The 19739-nt window shown below is 35.9% G+C and overlaps 3 protein-coding genes and 1 non-coding gene across 5 annotated transcripts; all 4 read right to left on the minus strand.

Moving 5' to 3' along the window:
- Nucleotides 1–69: 69 nt before the first annotated feature.
- Nucleotides 70–9754, minus strand: LOC120258847 (RNA cytidine acetyltransferase 1-like). Its single transcript, XM_039266295.1, is given in 27 exon segments — nt 70–505; nt 600–665; nt 799–924; nt 1306–1434; nt 1617–1755; nt 1852–1921; nt 1994–2102; nt 2189–2368; nt 2746–2836; nt 3602–3639; nt 3726–3902; nt 4405–4457; nt 4572–4671; nt 4868–4955; nt 5027–5150; nt 5670–5767; nt 5945–6081; nt 6568–6666; nt 7255–7348; nt 7446–7579; nt 7669–7779; nt 7981–8154; nt 8599–8721; nt 8822–8920; nt 8922–8994; nt 9296–9387; nt 9490–9754. Coding segments are annotated over 27 exon segments (3090 nt in total). The 5' UTR covers nt 9595–9754; the 3' UTR covers nt 70–244.
- Nucleotides 9755–10808: 1054 nt separating this feature from the next.
- LOC120257869 (60S ribosomal protein L28-1-like) lies at nt 10809–13172 on the minus strand. The gene is made up of 4 exons (XM_039265154.1): nt 13061–13172; nt 12812–12961; nt 12561–12724; nt 10809–11195 (listed from the first exon to the last, which is right to left on the minus strand). Exons 2-4 carry the CDS (start codon nt 12957–12959, stop codon nt 11067–11069), a joined length of 441 nt encoding a protein of 146 aa, XP_039121088.1. The 5' UTR covers nt 12960–12961; nt 13061–13172; the 3' UTR covers nt 10809–11066.
- Nucleotides 11324–11416, minus strand: LOC120259750. The gene has a single exon (XR_005536303.1). It is a non-coding gene; the product is annotated as a small nucleolar RNA R24 (small nucleolar RNA).
- Nucleotides 13173–14891: 1719 nt separating the features above from the next.
- Nucleotides 14892–19725, minus strand: LOC120259023 (uncharacterized protein At1g51745-like). 2 transcript variants are annotated; one of them, XM_039266547.1, is made up of 4 exons: nt 19154–19725; nt 17572–18284; nt 17242–17463; nt 14892–16295 (listed from the first exon to the last, which is right to left on the minus strand). In XM_039266547.1, exons 1-4 carry the CDS (start codon nt 19348–19350, stop codon nt 15088–15090), a joined length of 2340 nt encoding a protein of 779 aa, XP_039122481.1. In that variant the 5' UTR covers nt 19351–19725; the 3' UTR covers nt 14892–15087. The 2 variants fall into 2 exon arrangements, with proteins under 2 accessions (XP_039122481.1, XP_039122480.1); XM_039266546.1 differs by having other exon boundaries at nt 17242–18284.
- Nucleotides 19726–19739: the final 14 nt, after the last annotated feature.

A 19739-nucleotide genomic window follows, 5' to 3' on the forward strand; every position in this document is an offset into this window, starting at 1 on the left:
GCAAATAGTAAATGATAGGAATGTCTTCTAAATAACGTCCACAATAAATTTTAAAGGAAACAAGCCAGAGCTTTTAAATGCTTACATACACAGTAATACAGTAACTCTAGAATACAAAGGCAATAAAAAATTTTCAAGATATGCTGTAAAAATGTGGGAAGTATATCTTAAATTCTCTACAAAATTTGGATGCAGCAAAATGGCTACAAAATAATAAATTAGCAAACACATAAATTTCATTGCCTTAAGATTTATTCTTTTTGCTGAATTTTGACCTATCTTTATGACCGTCGCCTTTTCTTTTGTTCTTTCTTGATGATTCCAAGTGAGTTTCGGGCTTCTCTTTCCTCGGTCTGTTGGATTTAACACTGAGGAGGCCACTGGCCGGAACTTTACCAGCTCCGGTTTGAAGAGCCTTCTCGAAATCACCTTCTCTATCCACAATGGCATATTGCTGCAGGAGCTCTGGATCCAACATCGCTTCATTTCCGGCTTTCATTTTCTCCTGACGAGTTTGCTAAAAGCTCAGTAAACAAATTTTGAAGGCGAAAAGAATACTAATAATAATAAAAGGAAATATATTGAATTAAATTGCTCACCATGACCTCCCTGGCAGCCTCATTGAGATCTTCATCAACTGATTTACTGTGAGGAGCAAATGATACCTACACAACAACATGACATATTGAAAATGTGGACAAATGAAACCAGAACAAGTTTTGGCTTTGTATCTGAGTTTGATGAGCAATTAGAACAAAAGCTTGAATTTAATCATGGGAGAAACAAGTGGTTGCTTACATCCTTGAGTCGAGGTAAAGTTGAGTCAATGTCTTTGGCTGCAATGCTGTATAGATAATTGTACAGTTTTTTCATCACCTTGATGAACAATGACAGTATCTGCTCTCTTTCCAGCTTCATCTCTTCCTGCAAAGCAAAAGTACAGAGGCTCATGAATCATAATCATATACTCCCTCCGTTCTTCTTTATCTGTCGTGGTTATAACCGAATCTCACGTAGCAAGAAACTTAGTTATTTCACAAAATTTTATAAAAAATTAGTTATATTACCAAAATTACCTCTATTTTATATTTTCACATTTCTTTCTCATATTTAATTCCAATAGGAGAGTTGAATAGAGTATAAAGGGTAATTTTGAAAAAAAATAATAATAAGTGCTTCTTAATGTTAGCAAAAGACAATAAAAATGAATATGGATTTGTGACAGATAAAAATGAACGGAGGAAGTAACATGTATAATTTCTGAGTTTTAATAAAAAACTAGATTGGTTTAATGAGTGAGCTTGCCTTGATATATGAAATGTCTTGGTTCTGCATACCTATGCAGAATAAGACAGAAGCTTGAACAGGAGTTAATGTCATCGGAATCTTTTCCTGGAAGTACTGATGCGCGAGTATCGGAACAAGGTCTAGAATCTGCAGACCAAAGTAAATTAAGTCCTTGAATAGGATGTGTATGAGAACTTATACTCATCAACAGAAAAGAAAATGTGAGCATGTGATTTGGTGTTTTGTAATAACAGAAATTAATAACCCAAATAGACAAGGACCATTTTATTAAATACAAAATCATATAAGAACAACCTAAGCCACCTTACCATATGATAATCTACATGATTATTTGTGTATGCTTCCAGTCGCTTCATATCATATGGTGACAGCAGGGCCTGCAAAGGCTTTGAGTTCTCATCGGATAATGTTTCATGCTCTGCAAAACTTATCTTTGATGCCAATATGCTGGTACATTGATAAATAAGGAAAAAAAAAAAACATATTATCATGATGCATATGTGTGTGAATCAGAAAGAACGGTGACAGAATTTGGGTAATGACCTCATCGCAAGCTTATAATCAAGTGCACGAAAGGTGGTGCCAAGGAGTCGGCTAAACCGTTGTTTGAAATCTGCAACAGTTTTCATGATCTTCAACAGATTCCCCATTGGATTCAAGTAAGATGCATCTTAGCAAAACTTACCTTCATAAAATGGAGAAAGAAACCCCAATTGCCCAGGTTCACTAACTTCAATTTCATCATTGTTTAATGGCTTCAGAACCATGCAAGTATGTTCACCAGTCACGGCACTCTGGTGATGAAAAATGAAGGTCTCGATAAACCCAAAGACAATCTAAGCAACATCAGCAAACACAGTGAACTAATAGAATGTCTTACTGGAATCTGGCCAATATAGAATGGCACAAAGTTGTGCTTCCTCCAGAAACGAAATAGATCCCTTGTCAGACCAAAAGATACACCAAGGTAATGGAGTTTTTCAGGGTGCCTTTCACGAAGATGTACAAGAAGAGGAGGGAGATTAGCCCTCGGCGTTATATTCTCCTCTAATAATGAGACCTGTGAACAATGCACAAGGTAATAAAATTCTAAGTTAACTACAAAACAAGATTCCCAGAGCAAATTATTGGTTAACTGTTAGAAATCAACTAACAAAAATTGTATCAAACCAAAAATCAAATTAAAGGTAAGCATATTTTGTAAAGGAAGATTCAGACTTGAAGGGAAAAAAAATGATAGATCTGCATGTATTAAAACTTGAACCACTTCTCATTTCAGTTCCAAAAACAATTCATGATAGAAGAGCAGGCTTGATAACAAGCTTTGAAAATCACATGGTTAAAGGAGTAAGCTCAATATTAGATGAAGTGCATTTCAGATTCTATCTGTAAATATAGGAAGGAATCATATACTGTTAATATAGTTTAAAAAACCACCTTTTCTGCAGCTTCAGTAACTCTGATGTTTTGCTCCTCATTCTCATCAAATTCTGCTTCAGTGAAATGAGTCAGCTGTCCTTCATAGTACCTGCACGATATAAAAAAGAGACGTGAGAGATGCACTGGAAAAATTTCCAGACACACAGCAAGATGGAAATAGCAGAAATAGTGGCGAGGGACAGAGCTCATGTAAATCAGTTTGTCATAGCCTTGCCCGTGATCAAATTGAGACATAAGAGATGCACTGCAATAATTCCAAGACAAAAATTGGAGAAGGGTTGGAAGGATAGAGCACAAGGAAATCAGTTTGCCATATAGCTTTTCAGGTTGTTTAAGGAATTTTCAGAGAAGAAGCTCAACTATGGATCTAGCACAAATCCCTCATCAAAACAGTCGAAAATAGACAACTTCTATTCTCAAAGGGATGGACGAACAGAGCACAAGGAAATCAGTGTCAATGTACTAATATGAATCTTTTAACCCCACTTAAACTATCCTCAAATGAATGTCTTGGATATAAACAACCATGTATCCATGTAACTAGTTATTCATTAAACCACAGTCAAAAGAATAAAGGAAATACTCAATAAATGCAAGAAAGCATCAGATATAAAGGTAACCAAAAGTTTCAATAATTTATTAAAATTATGCAATAAGAACATGTGCCCTCAAAGAGCATTAATCCAAATGCATGTTGCAAGTGGAGATAGCAAGTGGAAACACCCAAGTACTTCCTACCTCTTTGAGCATATAGACTGTATTTTTGCCTTATAAAATGCCTTTCTAACAAGCTTATAGGCAAAACCAAATACAAAATTTAATAAAGAGAAATCAGCTGCTGGCCCACCCATACCTTGCTAAAAGCTCTACCGCAACTGAGCCATATCCAAGCTGCATCAGTTCAGAATGCAATTATTAGCGATAAGAAACCTGATCTGGATGGATTCTACTAAAATGGCTTAATGATATTAAATTACCCTTAACGCACTGGGGTGGACAGCAATTCGCACAATTCTAGCACCAGAAAGACTTGGAAATGTATTATCTTGGAATTGCTCACAAAATTTCCAGGGAATTTGGTCACCAAAAGGTTGGTGTCCCTCGCTCAGGCTTTTAATAGCAGATTTACGTGATATTTGCCCTTCAAGAGAAACCTGTATTCAAGATCGCAGAATTCTTATTTTGCATATGTTTCCCAAACAACTACACTTGTATATCCATAATTGGCAAAATTAAACAAGTTCAATAGAAGATATTGCAAAATTCTGACCAGAAAGTAAAATATTAAAGAAACTTCCAGAAAAAATTGAACTGCTGAGTTATAATAGTTAGTTAACAATGAAAATCAACCCAAAAAGTAACTAATAATACGTGCGCCAAAATAGTAAAATAGGCCCAGCATTCAGTTTGAAATCCAGAAACTATGCAGACGTTCAATGAAGTACTTAAGCAAAATTATTAATGTTTTATGGTGTTACAAGAAATCAATCTTGATGACAAAAAACCAACCCAGAAGGTAGTTAGTACAATTAACAAGTATATAGATACAGTTAACCCAATGATAATAAATGGACAGCTTATAAATAATATCAGAGAATAATCCTTAGCTTTCCCATTGAATGTTATGGTAAGTTAAATAGAATCCACGATGTAAACCTGTATTACACACAAAATATCTGGAAGTTGATTTTTAGACTCATCAACAGGGCCTGCACATGAAGATACAAATATTGAATCAAGTATTGACAGAGAAAAATGAGCATCATCCTCAGATAAAATGGCTAATGAAAATGGTGGTAATGGTTCCTCTACGAAAGGCATACCGAGCAAAACAAATAGGTGGTGTGATGGTGCATCAGCCATTAATTGCAAGTCATTCGGAGAATTTTTGTAGTGAGAAGCAACATAAAGAGCCATCATCCTCTGTCAAAATAAAATAAGTTCAAAGATAAAGATAAACATATTCACTGCTAACAACTTTTGAGCATGCCACACACACACTGAAATAAACCACATTCATAAAAAGTTGCTTAAAATAATAATAATAATAAATTTTCAAAAATAAACACCCTATTTTAACAAAGAAAACAAAGAAAAGATGAGCTGTTGTTCCACTTACCTGTAAAAATATTTCACTCTCTTTGTGATAAGAGAAAAGGGTGTCTCGATTAACATAGTAGAGATCACATTCACTCGGATGGGGGAGTCTGCAAAAATGCACCAACGACTAAGGGATAATCAAATAGGAAATGAAGCAGGTCATCAGTGAAACACAAACCTGGAAATGTTAGGTATATAACTTGTGACATCCAAGCAAAGTAATCCATAAAGCCAAGACTCAATAGGATCTCCAGAAGCATATCTGATCGACTCATTCAGTTCAATCTTCTTAAAAAGCCTACCTACAATCCAAACCATGCAAGTCCACACGGCATCATAATAAGAAAGATTGTAAAGTAATTCAACGCAAATAATTTTTGGATGCAACAATCAGCCTATATTTACAATAACCTGGCTAGTCAATCACATTCCAACTCACCCACAAAGGAAGAATATGAAAATATTTCACTTGAAGAGCAACCAATAAACAAGAAAGATTATTTATTATGAAATAAGATCATCAAAAATATTGACCAAGTTAAAAGAAGTGCTAATTTCATTAACACAATCCTAGCATATATTTGGTTGATTGGCTGACGAGCTTAGTTTCTGTCCATGAATAAACTATCAAACATTTTTACTTCTATTGCATCTCTTTATTATTTTTAAAATTTTTGATAAATGTGCCAAGCCACCTCAAAACATCAAATGAGAGAGTGTTTTCCAAACTTTGCATTGTGGAAGTGGCATGTCTCCTTATTGCAAATTCCATTTACTACCCTGTCATTACATATTAGAAGGAACAGCGCAACAACTCTTACCAGGATGGGGACCATCAACAGTCTGACCAGGCACCTGGCTTTGTGATTCCAATTGCTGAAGAAGCTTCAATGACAATGACCTTCCCGTGCCTTCATACCTTTAAAGAGAGAAATCATCAAAAATCAAATAATATAACTAAGCATATTCTATAAAGCATGAAAAACTGCATTAATACAAGTTACAGCCAAAGCCAATATCTCCATAGAGATCAGAAGCTTCATTCTACAAAACAAAAAGTGAATAGATAATAAAAAGAATTTCCAGAAGAGCACACCCATTAACAGTAGATGAAAGGAAGACAAGATAAGGTCCGAGCAGTGACTTCACGATAGGTAATGGAATAGCTGCAGCTTCATCAATAACTAGAAGCTCAACTTGAGCAAGTTTTCCATGGTCATGTGGTTTCAGATACTGTTGCAAGAAAACTTTGTTAGAAGAGAACATCAAAAGACAAACAGTGCTAGTGAACAATTTCAACAGCATTAAAAATGGGCACTGCTTTGCCTACATTAGGGTAAATCTAAACTAAATTGCATCATGTTTAAAGTATTAAGCATACATTTGATAATGCATGACCAGCAAGACTACTGCAAGAAGCCAATTAAGCATAAGTTTGTTCATAACACCTCAATTAAGAAGTCCAATACCATTCAAAGATTTTGATTTGATCTACTGAAGCCTTTAGTTTGGGTAGTTTCCAGAATAAAATGCAAATATATTTATCATCCACTTATAATGAAGAAAACTTGACTTTTTTTAAAACAAAAAAGCACAGATAGTACCAAGGCCATAAAGGCATCTTTCATTATAAAAATAAATAATAAACTGAATGTCTCACTAGCAACTACAAATTATCCTATGGCAGAAAATTCATGTGACCTTATAACAGGAACTTACTTGAATTGTCTGTCGATGCTGCTTGTAAACATTTATCTGGATGGTTGCTTTCTTGAGATCTGGATCAGTGCTCTTAACCACATCATAATGCAAATGTTCCTGCAGGAAAACAGTAATCAATTACAGTGCAAGAAGAAGGTAAATGATAAAATCAATCAATAAGAGTTCAAAGATAAAGACAGCAAGAAACACTCCTTTTGCTCTTCAAATTAACGAGATACACAATGTCATGGATAATATTCATGGCTACAAAATATTTTACTTACAGTTGTGTTTGTTTCGTCTTTAACAAAGTGGTGGGGTTCATGCATTTCAAGAATATTGGCAGTAATGGGTGTTGGCAGATTGGACAAGGTTTGTCAAAACTAATGTGGTCAATTAGGAGGACGCATAAAATTGAAATTTGGAATTATATCACATTATCTCTAGATAAGGGTCCTGACTATTTTGTGCGCCATAACTCTCTAGCAGAAAAAAAAAACATCAGACTGACACAGGGCATTTTGATTCAGATAGGGATCAACTATGATAAAAACAAACACAGTCAACTGTTGGTTGCATAACACACGAATTGAGGAATGCAAATTCAACAAAATAATAATGCAAGAGTATGAAGAAGTAAATCCTAATTTACAGCTTAAATGATCTCAAGCAAATCTTTCAAGAGTAGTGACATTAATCATAAACCTTATATTCCAACGCATTAAGTCCCTTGCACACAAACTCAAACAACGTCTTAAGGTTTTCAGGGCTGGGTGCTGTGACAAAAATGTTTGAATACCTAGAAAAAGAAAAACAAAGACATAATTTAAAAAATTGAGCATGAAATATGACAAAAGAAGGCAACAATAACAAAATGTCAATTTAAGTATACAAACCCTGCAGCAACAGCCCCTGCTACAGCAAGACCAAGAGCTGCAGATTTTCCTCGTCCACGAGAAGCAATTAATGCAACAGTGCTTCGAAGTGTCTTATCCAGAACTGCATCAAGAAATGTAATCACAGCTTTTCCCTATACATTAACAAGATCCATCAGTTAAGTAGACCGAAGAGAAACTTTATTTTAATGTTAGATTAAAAAAACAAAAGAGGAGTACACACCTGGTCCATTGTACAACACTTGCCAATTAAAGGGCCTACTGGTAAATCTTCATGAAATTGCTCTTTCAAAGTTTTCAGCTTCCTTTCCTTTTCTGATAGGCCCTCAGAATCCTTTTACAATAAATTAAAAAAATTGCATAAATGAACTCTTTGATTCCAAAATAATGTTACAGCCGAAATTAGATCATATACAAATACCAATCCCAGAATATTTCTCTGTTTAAGTAACAAATAGATGGTATATAATTGTTGGAACAACTGGATGGTTCACTTCTTTTATGATAAATAGCATTATATAAGTGAGAGAGTTACCTCCATGACTGTTACAGGTTGGATTGATCTTATATGAGATGATATTGGCAAAATATTAAGCTCATCATCCATAACGACACATGCTTTACATGATGCAATTGACAACAAGAAACGTTCATTGAATCGTGCAGCTGGCTGACTATGAGATTCTGTACGAAACCTTTCATGCACATCCTGTGAAAAGCAAAACAAAGAGGCCCAATGAGAATGCAACTGGGGCAATAAAACCAGATTCATAAGCATGGAAGATGAACAACAGCTTTACCATGTAGAAATTGATACAAAGCATTATAGCAATATACAAACAAGAGAAAATAGTGAGATTCTCAATTTTGGCTTCAATGTCAGAGATCAAAAAATATTGAAATTGCGATCCGTAAAGATCTAAATTAGAATGTCATTTGGAAGTCAATAACTAGCAGGCAACTTGAGATTATAACAAATGCCAACTAGTGATCCGTCAGTAGTTAAAAAAAAAAAGAAGGTTGGCATACCTTAAAACAAAGATTGCAAATATCCACCAAGCAAACTGCTTGCCACCCACTCAACACAAATAATTCCTATGAATAGTGCTCATACAAGAAAATTAGGCAATGACTAAAACGATTGAAGACATACCATAACCATAGTGTAGAGACTGGTGAGAGAAGAAAGTGATCGAAGTAATAAGACAATCAAACCACCACCCTCCACTGTCTCAATAGTCCTCGCAAGGAGATTAGGTGTTAATGCTTCAAAATCCTAACAACAATGAATAGCAACATGCAAAATAATACATTAGAATAATATAGCAGACTGAAATAGAACCAGTGATGTAAATAAATAACAATTGGCAACAAACCTGTAGAATACACATGCCAAAGGTATTCCCAAGAATTCTTTCTGAGTCTCTATACAGGCAATATGTTATATTCCCGCTTTCAACAAAAAGAGAAAACTGGGTCTACTTTTTCAGGGTCCAGCAATCCCCTCTGCATCAATTTCTTTATCTGCTTTGCACGTTTTTTCTTGTGACTGAAATATCACACACATTTTAAGCTTAGTTTAATGATTCTAATACTTACTCTGTAAATAATTAATTCAATAAAAACAACATAAAAATTTATATGCAAAAAAAAAAGAAAGGAAGCTCCTTTTAAAGAATAAAAGCTACATAAATTAAAGATTATTGAACCTAAGTGCGTATTGTTTGGATAATTTTCTCATTCTTTGGAAGACTTTTCACGTCACATAGCAAAAAGTTAAGATCTTGCCTCTACCTAATCATAGGAAAGAAAGAGAAATCAACTGAAGAGATGAATTTAAGATAAAGAACCTGCTGAGTTCGAGTTTATCCTTGTAGCACCACAGAACAGTAGGGCGAGATTTCACCACCGATTTGCTCAACATGTAGTGCAAATTCACAATCTACATCCCAACCCCAGAAAATTCAATCAAAACTTCGAAAGCACAAATCTTTACTCATAAATATACTCATATCCACACTGAATCGGGAATCACGAAGAGAACCTGATCTCGAGACTTGTCTCCGACGATCAAGAACATGGAGCGGTGCCGGAGCTTGACGCCATTCTCGATCAGCGTGCGGATCCGGTCGTCCACCTTCTTCCTCATCGTCGGCCTGCCGAATTGACAACTACCTCGGAGAGTTTCTAGTGTTTCTCGAGGTCTAGGGTTTCAAAAACGAAGTGGCGAGTCTTCTTCGTTCCCTCCGGCGAAGGGTTTAGGGCTTTATCAGTCTTGGAGATCTTTTTACGTTTAAGACCCTCGTGTTTACTTAAATTAACAATGCTATTGCTATTCAACCCCATATCCCTTTCCTTTGGGATATTTATAGAAGGCCCTCTTACTTCTCAGTTACCACCATTTCTTATATATATATATATATATATATATATATATAGTGTTTAAGTTATATATACACATACATGGATGCATTGGTCACTACATCCATTGAATGATGATCTAATAGTAATTATATACTGTATTGAGTTACTATATATAACTACTGTATAAACTTAATACTGTTTTTACAATGTTCAAATATTATTTAGAAATGGATTGTAACGGTTGAATACTAATCCAATATTTTACATCTCTGGATGATTAATTCTACGTATATATATATATATATATATATATTACAAATTATGTAATTACCTGCTTGTAAGTTAGGAAGCACCACCCTTTTTATTTATTTCCAGAAATCCTTCTTGAAATAGATTCCATATGCCATAAAATACAATTTCATAAAGTTTTAAAATAATTATGTCTTTATTTGGTAATTTCAATTTAATTTGATAGAGTTGAATGGTGGAAAAACCGGGAAATAAGAGAGAGGGAGATGCTGAAAAGTTAAAGAGGAAACATTAATATTTATGATGCACCATCTCCTTCTCATTTTTATGTATCAATTTATATCTCAGTCCAAACACACTTATGATGGTCAATTTCTTTTTGTAACACCTTTTTTTTTTGGGTCTGTTTTTGTTTGAAATACATCATCTACTAACTACATATATTTCCGTTGCTTAGTAAAACTTCTTTCTTTATCAGAACGATATATATGATAGAACCAAATACAAAGAGCGTGAGATTAAATACACACAAAAATTGTTTCCAATTTATCACAAATTAGCATAAATTTGCTGGGATTTGCAATAAATGTATAAAACCAGATAGATTAAAGGAGTTCAATCATCCACAGATTAAACCCATTATCATGAAATTGTGCCTTCACCTACTTGATTCTTGAAAACAAAGATAAGTTTTAAGGGGGTATCCACAACAAAAATAAAAAAATGAAAAAAAACAAAATAAAAGAAGCATTGAAAGGATGAATTGCAACTTTTTTGAATACTGGATTACTGCAATCTAGGCTAAAACAAAAAATGTCTGGAAACCTTCAGCCACAGGAACAGAAACGCTGGTTTTAAGCTCAAATAAAAACCAAGTTCAGGGAAAATATCTAAAGGACAGATAATAAAGCTTTGAGTCACAAAATAGTTTGAAATTTGATATGAATCTCCAGCCAAAAATAGGAAGACAAACCATTAAAACAGAAACAAATGGCTGCAAAACTAAGTTCACTTTTTGAGGGCCTGCCTGTTCCTCTTCTTCACACCGGATTTGGAAACCTTGAGGCTGCGGTGGACAGCACTAAGCCTTGCAAGAGCAGCCTTGGTCAGGTCTGGCCTGTAGAAGTTATCTGTTACCTGCAGGCAAGATTATATATACATGGTTATAAGTTTTAATTGAGGAAGTGAGGAAGGTGTAAATGGAGAAATGTTTATGGAAAATAAAAACACTCAGCAATGGTGAACAGAAGCAGAAGCAAGGGAGATGCGCTCAGAAGCCAAGCGTAACATTTATATTTCATTGATGAACCTATCTTTTGATAGGTTCATCTTACATGTTAGCAGCTCATCATAGCAGCATTAAGCAGATCTCGGAGATAAATAATCCCCCAACCAAATGACAGATAAAGAATCATTTCCAAAAACGATCGATTGTCACAAACACAAAGGGAGAAAAAACCATATAAAATGCACATGGAAAACCTTAGCTACAAAAGGTAGATTATTATAGCTTATTTCCAAATAGATTTAAAAGTACCAAAGATACTGCCTCCTAGAAGCATGAAATAGGACGTCAAGAATTGATTGTAAAAAAAAAAAGGGTAAGAAAATATCACATGGAATGATAAAGGCATTAGGAGTATCACATTGGAAGTTTTTGTTTGTTTGACCTAACATACTAAGTATGGTTTAGAATTACAAAAATATATTAAAAAGGAAAGCGTCAGAATTGGGAGGAAAAAAAAAGGATCTTCATTGCATAAATACATGTCACAAGTTCTTAAAAAATAAGACCACAAAGTCCTAACAGAAGCCAGACTAGAGCTATATCTTGGAGCAGTATGCACTTAAGGTGTTGTGAAGTTTCAAAATGGAAGCCATTCCTTAGCCAAAACAAACAAACACTGTTTATGGTTTAAATCAATGGAGAAATAGGCTACCCACATGATCTAGTCAGATAAAGCAAACAACGATTCCATTTACTCAAACAGCCTTTGCCACAAGAGCAGTTAACCTTGAAACAAGGGGGTCATAATATGAGATAAGCAAAACAAGAAGCATGAGGCACAGAACAAACGACTAGAAACTTAGATCATAATTTAAAGACAACTTGCATGAACGAGCATTTCTAATTTAAAGATTAACGCATAGTGGCTAGACACAAATCTCCTGCTCAAAAGGTTCTTCCATTCAACTCGAAGAGGAAAACAATATGACATGGATGACACTATTAAAAATCCTAACACCTAAAAACATGACTTATCTTACTTCCCTAGCCTATCAGATGAAGAAATTTTCATGAATAGCAACGTTTCATCAATTGATGAAACACCACATTTGGGTCGTGTTTTTATAAAGTAATTTGAGAAACAATCAGAAAATTTCCCAAAAACTGAATTTTTACTGTGGCCACGCATTATCAAACACATAAAGCAACAAATCTCATAAGAAACGAATCAAATGAGCACCATCAAATGCAAAAGCCAAATCCAGAGCAGCTACCTGATTGGTGACGGCCTTAGCCATCTTGCGGAACTCTTTCTTCATGACTGACCGGTTGTAGAGGCTGCTGGGCTTGTTCTGCTTCTTCGTCTTCGTGGTAGCAAGCGTCACAGAGAGCCCCTCTCCACCCGGCTGGATTGACACCGACTTCTTGTTCACCAACCCTAAGCACGAACAGAAACACATAAACAAAAACAGAAATTTCCTAAAAACAAAACACAAAAACATCGAGTGAAGACCGATCTAAGCACCTGAGTGCTTGTAGGAGTGCACGTTGTATAGATTATTGGGCTCTTTGCTGAACTGCACCTTGGCGTTGCCATTGCCGAACTGCTTCACAAGAAACGCATTGTTCTTCTTCACGATCTCCCAAACAAGCGGCCCAGGAATACCTGCCATTTCTACAGATCAAACGAACCACTGATCATCGGAAAAAACAACCAAAACCCATACAATTAGAAATCAAGGAGATGAAACCCTAGGGCAAGATCAAGGATTACCGGATCGGCGGCGACGAGGGATCCTGACACCACTGCGTCCGAGTGCTAGGGTTTGGAAGGCGGAGGAGGCCTTTGATCGCAATTTATATAAATGATCTCAAAAACCCTAGACTTTGTTTTGGCTCATAGTAAATGACCAAAATACCCCTTTTTGTTTGGGAAATTTATGGAACCATGATTTTCCCTGCTTTTAGAATAAACCGGCCCGGTTTTATTTAAATGGACACGTGGATATTTTTAAAATTAAATATATAAAAATAAATAATATACTTTTAATTTTTTTTAAGAAAATTTTAATTTTTAAGTCTATGCATCAATACTCAATACAGAGCATAAAATGATCCTAAAATCACTGGATTTATTCATGATAAAAAATTCATTGTTTAATCTTAATTTTCAAAAATATAGATTGCCAATTTTCACCTCATAACAATGAATTTTAATCTGTGATATTAATCTCTTTGAAATATTAAAAATTTCAAAATTAAAGAGGGGGACAAATAGAAAAGAACCAACAAAGAGACCAAAAACATTGATTCAGCTCATACATGTAAAACTTCCCATGATCACCAGTTATAATACATCCATTAAAAGCTTTTTTATTAGACGAACATGCTTATTATTATTATTATTATTATTATTATTATTATTATATAACTTTCAAAAAAACTGAAAACAAAGAATTAACTAGAACGAACAAAAATTGTGCAATTTTAAAACTCTTAGTTATATCTATCTGTTCAATAAATTTTTCCTATAAAAGACAGCAAACGACTGTCTCTGTAACATATGAGCTTGTATTGTGATGCTCTCACCAATCCGCACCACACGGCATACCATATACTTGAACCAAGTGGCTTTAGCTGTTCAAAAATTTTTAATTTGAAAATAGCTTTACAAAACCCACAACAAATGAAACATTTGTTTCTGGAAGGACGATAGTGCCCAAGCAACAAGATGCAAGAAGGTAAGCGTTTAAATTGTTAAAATTAGAGCAATTTTTCGCCATAAAATATTGTACCATCATTAACCAAAAAAAAAACATTTTAAAAAATAAATACATAACAAGTTGCAATTTATAATTGAAAAACAAGCTGTGACGGCTGAAATTCATTGATAATACTCTCAACAATGAGCTATAGAGCCACAAAAACACAGGAAGTTATTCATTCAAATTGTTAAAATTTAAGCATATCTTACACATGAATTGTGTATCAAAGCCAGACAGGGGTGAAGGTATTCATTCAAACCATTAAAAATAGAAGAATCTTTCACAACCAACACTATTTCAGTAAAAGCAAGGAAAAAACTGAAAAGGTTCAACTTCATCAATATTTCAACAAAACTAATGTATCAGCAAAAAATAAATAAATAAATAAATAAATAAAAATACAAAGCTGTGAAGTCTGAAATTCATCGACGTTGTCAACTACTAAGACTAAATATTTCTGTCTAATTCCTGAGAAGAAATGAAACAGCACCAATCACTAGAATGAGATACACATACATAGCAAGAAAGGAAACGGTATTCATTCAAATTGTTCAAATCAGAGCATATTTTGCCTTCAAAAATGTGTCAGCAGGAAAAGAATAACCCAATTTGACATTCATCAATATGTGAATTGCTTAAGATTAACACAAAAAAAAATAAAAAAAACCACCTTCCTACTCAGTACAATGAGATACTGACCAAAAAAAGAGGCCAATTTTCATGCAAATTCTAAAAGGTTGAACATCTTTGACATAATACTGTATCAGCAGAGAAAAAAAGAGCTGCAATGGCTGATATTCATCAATGATATGAATAACCAGAACTAAATACTTCAAAAAAAGGCGTTAAAACATAAAACATGATATATGAACAAGTTCAATGCTGGGCATATTTACAACATCAGCTACAGAAAAAAGTCAGGTGCACAAAAGCAGGCAACTTAAGTGAATTTATACCTCATAAAGCTGAAAGAAAAGTAGCCTAATCAGAGCTTATGAAAAGGGAGGAAATGCAGCTGCCTAGACTTGGTTGAATGTCAGATACAGCTTGATGGTCGTGCTGAATTGGTCAATGCTTCATTTATACGACTGAAAACCAGTCTAAGAGGGATGCAGGCAATGGCAGGGCTAACTATCTTCTCAACAACTAGTTTTCTATCCGCCACAGTGCGCCTACGATCAATTGTAATTGAAGAAAGTCTGCGGATCTTCCTTTGAGAGAAGCCTGATTTCTTATGCTTACTTCTGGATGATTTACTTCTCAAGAAAGGAGAACCCAGCATCAAATGACCAGAGATCATGTGCTGTATCTTCACACGTGACTGTGACTGTGACTGTGACCGTGTCCGCATGCCAAACCGAGACTTTGGTGTTGATTTGGTAATCACATTGCCCCGCTTCTTGATCAAAAGCTCAGTTTTAGTGGTTATTGGATGGCATTCAGTTTTCTTCAAGAGAGCATCTGAGGAACAATTTTGCAGAACTTCAACAGTCACACTATGACCTACAATAGCTAGGTCATCCAAATTGCTTTGGAGAGAAGCTTGAGGAACATGCGGTTCATGATAGTTTCGTTCCACATTCAGCTTGACATCATATAGCCGAGAAGCTTTCAGCATGCCATTGGCCAGATCTGATACCTGATATTCAGAACAGATTGTAACATGATGCAAAGAAGACTTTTCATGTGGCACAGTGGAGACAGCAACATCTCCTGTGAATGCTGTTTCACTATATCTGGCAAATGGGAGAGCATAAGAGGTATCTGTTAGATCCTCAGCCGACTGGACATGTACTTCATTAGCAAAACCTTGTTCAAGGGAGTTCATATGACACAAATCAGCAGCTTTTGAAGTCTCCAGTTGAGGTCCATCACTCACATCATCTGATGATGAGCAGTACTTCACCAAGTGACCATCTGAAGAGGTACCACTAATTTTATTGTCGCCAGCCCTTTCCATCAAATAGGTGCCAGATTGATCAGCGCCATCAAGGCAGCTGTCTGAATGTGTAGTTTTGCTCAGTGTCACATATTTTGACTTCCTTTTCCCTTTTATATTCAATCTTGATTTTTTATTTCCAACTATATGCCTAGCACAATGGAGCTGAATTGGATGGTTGGTGGAGAAGGTTTCACTATCATGCAAATGTGTTATGGTCCCAGCTTTACTTAACTGGCAAAATTGTCGTGGTGCACAAGGATGGAACTTTCTTGATGCATCTAAACCAGATGAGCATCCAAAATCTAACAGGACAGAAAATAGAGAGAAGAATAAATAGCAATATTTATCACGAATAAAAGTGAACACGATACAAGTTATAAAAAAACAAATAAATAATCAAAAGGCATTCATAGATTACACCTTAAAGTGGACTTCCCTCAATCAGACTGTACATCACATATATGCACAAAAGGGAGGCACTACAGACTTATTCTCATGCAATATGCAATGACGAGCAAGTTATTTCAGTTGATGCAGTTAATTCCATATATAGAAATTTATCTATTGAAAAGCCAAGCATTGTCCTAAAGCCTCATTACTTTCTGCAGATGGGATATTGGTTTGATATCTGTATGCTGTGTTTTAGGTTTATTGGTTCCGAGCGGACTCTTCCTATTAAACATATGGATATATTAAAATTGGTTCTTCTGGAGAAGAAGAGCAACAGTATTATCGAGCTTGTCATGTGAGGGATCAAACAAAGATATCCATTTAAAAGAGACCGGCAAGAAGCTCAGGTTTTCTTAAAGAAAAAAAGTAGGTTTGCCAAAAATGCTGGAAACTAGGCCTTCCTCTCAACCAAAGTGTCACAGTGCTGCTACCAACACACTGTTTAAGTTCAGTAGCGCCTAAGAAGTCTTCTATAGAATACCTGATGCTAAAAAGCTGGAAAGTCACCTAACTATCATGGAAGCTAACAAATGAGGCCACTAAAGCACATTTTACACGTGCTTGACCTCCATCTGTTTGGTACTTCCTGTGTGCCAATATCACCAGCCTGAAGTTTATTAGGCAAATAAATGTTTATACCCCACATTAGTTTATTGTCATCCCTTCTATCTGAGATGATCTATGACTTTCAGTTATCAGGAAGACAGATTTTTTGTGAAGGTGAAAAACACAATCTTCTATTTACAAGAAGATGTGATGCATCACATTTTAGAAAATCATAAAATTCCATGACTATACCTCTAGTTTCCCCATTGGCAAGGGGAACATTGGGGCGAGCAGGGCATTTATTGCCACTAAATTCCAGCGAGTTTGAGTGGTCGTGATCCTCCATATCTGAACATGAACTGCTGCCATCAAGTGTACCACCATAAGTGTTTCCGGATACATCTAAGGATGATCCTTCATGTGATGTGCCAGAACGGTGTGATCCATGACAGGCCGAAACCTCAATTGTGTTTACTACAAAAGATTTTAAAGTTTTATCCTCCCTCTTTATAAATTCCACAAAAGATGATTGATCTACAACAGCAATCTGACAAGCTGATGGATTCAGTATCTGGGTCTTACCTTCCAAAACCTTTGTTAGTTGGCGACGGCGACTTTTCTTTTTTGAATTCACATGGACGTGGGTCCCCATGGATTGTTTCCTTTTTAAAGACAAGAAAGAACTTTTACAGCTCTTTACTGGAATATCATCGGAAAAAACATTATCAAACTTTGAGCTGAGAGGAGACCCTTTTCTGCAGACAAGAATGGAGCCTTTTTTTTGCGACACTGTCCTCAATCCAAGATCTTGAAGACCCCTGGTACGCCTAGTTTCTTCAAGGTGATCATTCTCTGAATCATATGGGGTTTTCCATCTCTTTTTCTGTGTAAGTTGCGTGGCTGTGGTAGATGGATTATTTGGTTCTTCAAATGACACAATAGACTGTGAGAACTCTTGTGTTGAAGCCTCGTCATGGATTTCATGTTTTCTGGACATACAGAATGGCTTTTTGCTTTGAGTAGATGCAGGTTTTGGTTGCGTGGCAGATTTGTAATCTCTTTTGTCCATCAAGTTGATTGACCCTGGATAACTCTTCTGGCTTTCACTGGAGGAGTGAATGCTTTCAAGCTCAAGGGCATGCAGAATAGCATCCTCCCTGCGAACATATTTCCCTGCATTAGGTGCTTTCTTGTTGGAATTACCGGCAGAAACCTTAGCCCTCTCAATGTCCTCGTCATATTCACCACAACGAAATGCTTTCACACGTGTAGATTTTCCAAGATTGTACCAATCCCTGAGTGGGAGTAGAATGGGTTAGAAGTTTTAACTAAACTATATCCACACCAAAAGTAACAAATCACATAAAAGACTAGAGAAGGAAAGAAATAATTACAAACAGATCGCTCTCTAAGAAATAAAAATATTCAAACTTGCCGAGAAACTCAATCATGAATACATTTCCTTTTCAAAGATTATGATCAAACAGTTTAGCATGCTTTTTTCGATGGCTTTTCCTTCACTAAGCTCTTCTATGCATCAACCAATAGCTCAAAACACCAACTTTTACAAGGGTAAAAAATGGAAACCTTATGCAATAAATGTTCAAAAGAAATCTCCCACTTAACTGACACAGATTCAATATTTAGGGAATGGCCACAATTAGTAGATCACATGTAGTAAACTAGATACATTTACATTTTACATCCCAGTGATCCTGACCATGAAAATAAAGTTCCATGACTACTCAAATCCAATGAAAGCCCAGTCCTTGAAGATAACTTCCAACACAGCAAACATTGTCTACAAGAAAAACTAACCATATTTAGCTGACAACAAGACCAATGGCCAGCAAGAAAAGCATGAAACCATAAAAATGGCATGAATCTTCAAGGCGTCACCAATCCATACAACTCAATGCCCTGGTCTTTTCCAAATAGATATTAAAAGCACAAAAAAAAAGACAAATCTATATAATCTTACTTTTGAGTATATCTTTTATCTTCCATTAACTATAACCAAAGAATCCACGAATCAACGGTACAAGGAAAACATCATCACTATCCAGAACAAGAAAGCCTTCAGGAATAGCATATAAATCTAAGAACAAAAAAACCATGTGAAAAGGTTCAAGAGAAGAGGGCAAGAGCTAGGTAGAAAACTCACATACTGCCATCCTCTTTGCCGAGGAGCTTGATGGGGGTCCCGGATCTCGGTGGAACTGAACACTCATCAGGGAGCTCATCCAGTCCGAGAACCCTCCCAGGCCACCACGACCCATTCCTCCGCCGTACCCACACCAGGCTCCCGGCAGTGGCGTAGTCACTCCCAGCCATGATCTTCTCTTCGTGATAGCTTCCCATAGTCACCTGAAGCTCAAATCCAACATAAAACCTCAGAGATCATCACTCCAAGGATTGCACATCGCCATCGAAACCCTCTCGAGCTTCTTCCTCTCGCCGTCGAGGAATCCAAGAGAGGATGAGATGAGCTTCAGACGGTGAGAACTGAGAGAGCGTTGTGGCTGATGAAAGGGAGCACTAGAGAGAGAGAGAGAGAGAGAGGTTCCGGTATAATGAGCCTCAGGTTCACTGTAAAGTAATCGTACTTCGGTCTTAAAGGGCCGGGTCCAAAAACCCAGGCCCTGGACCCGTCCCGATCACTGTAATGTAATTTAATGGCATTTTAATAACTAACTTGTGCTCAATTAGCTGAACAATTTTTTTATTTTTTTCAAAAATTAATGAAGTAA

This window comes from Dioscorea cayenensis, chromosome 4 (genome assembly GCF_009730915.1).
Source record: "Dioscorea cayenensis subsp. rotundata cultivar TDr96_F1 chromosome 4, TDr96_F1_v2_PseudoChromosome.rev07_lg8_w22 25.fasta, whole genome shotgun sequence".
Classification (NCBI taxonomy): Eukaryota; Viridiplantae; Streptophyta; class Magnoliopsida; order Dioscoreales; family Dioscoreaceae; genus Dioscorea; species Dioscorea cayenensis.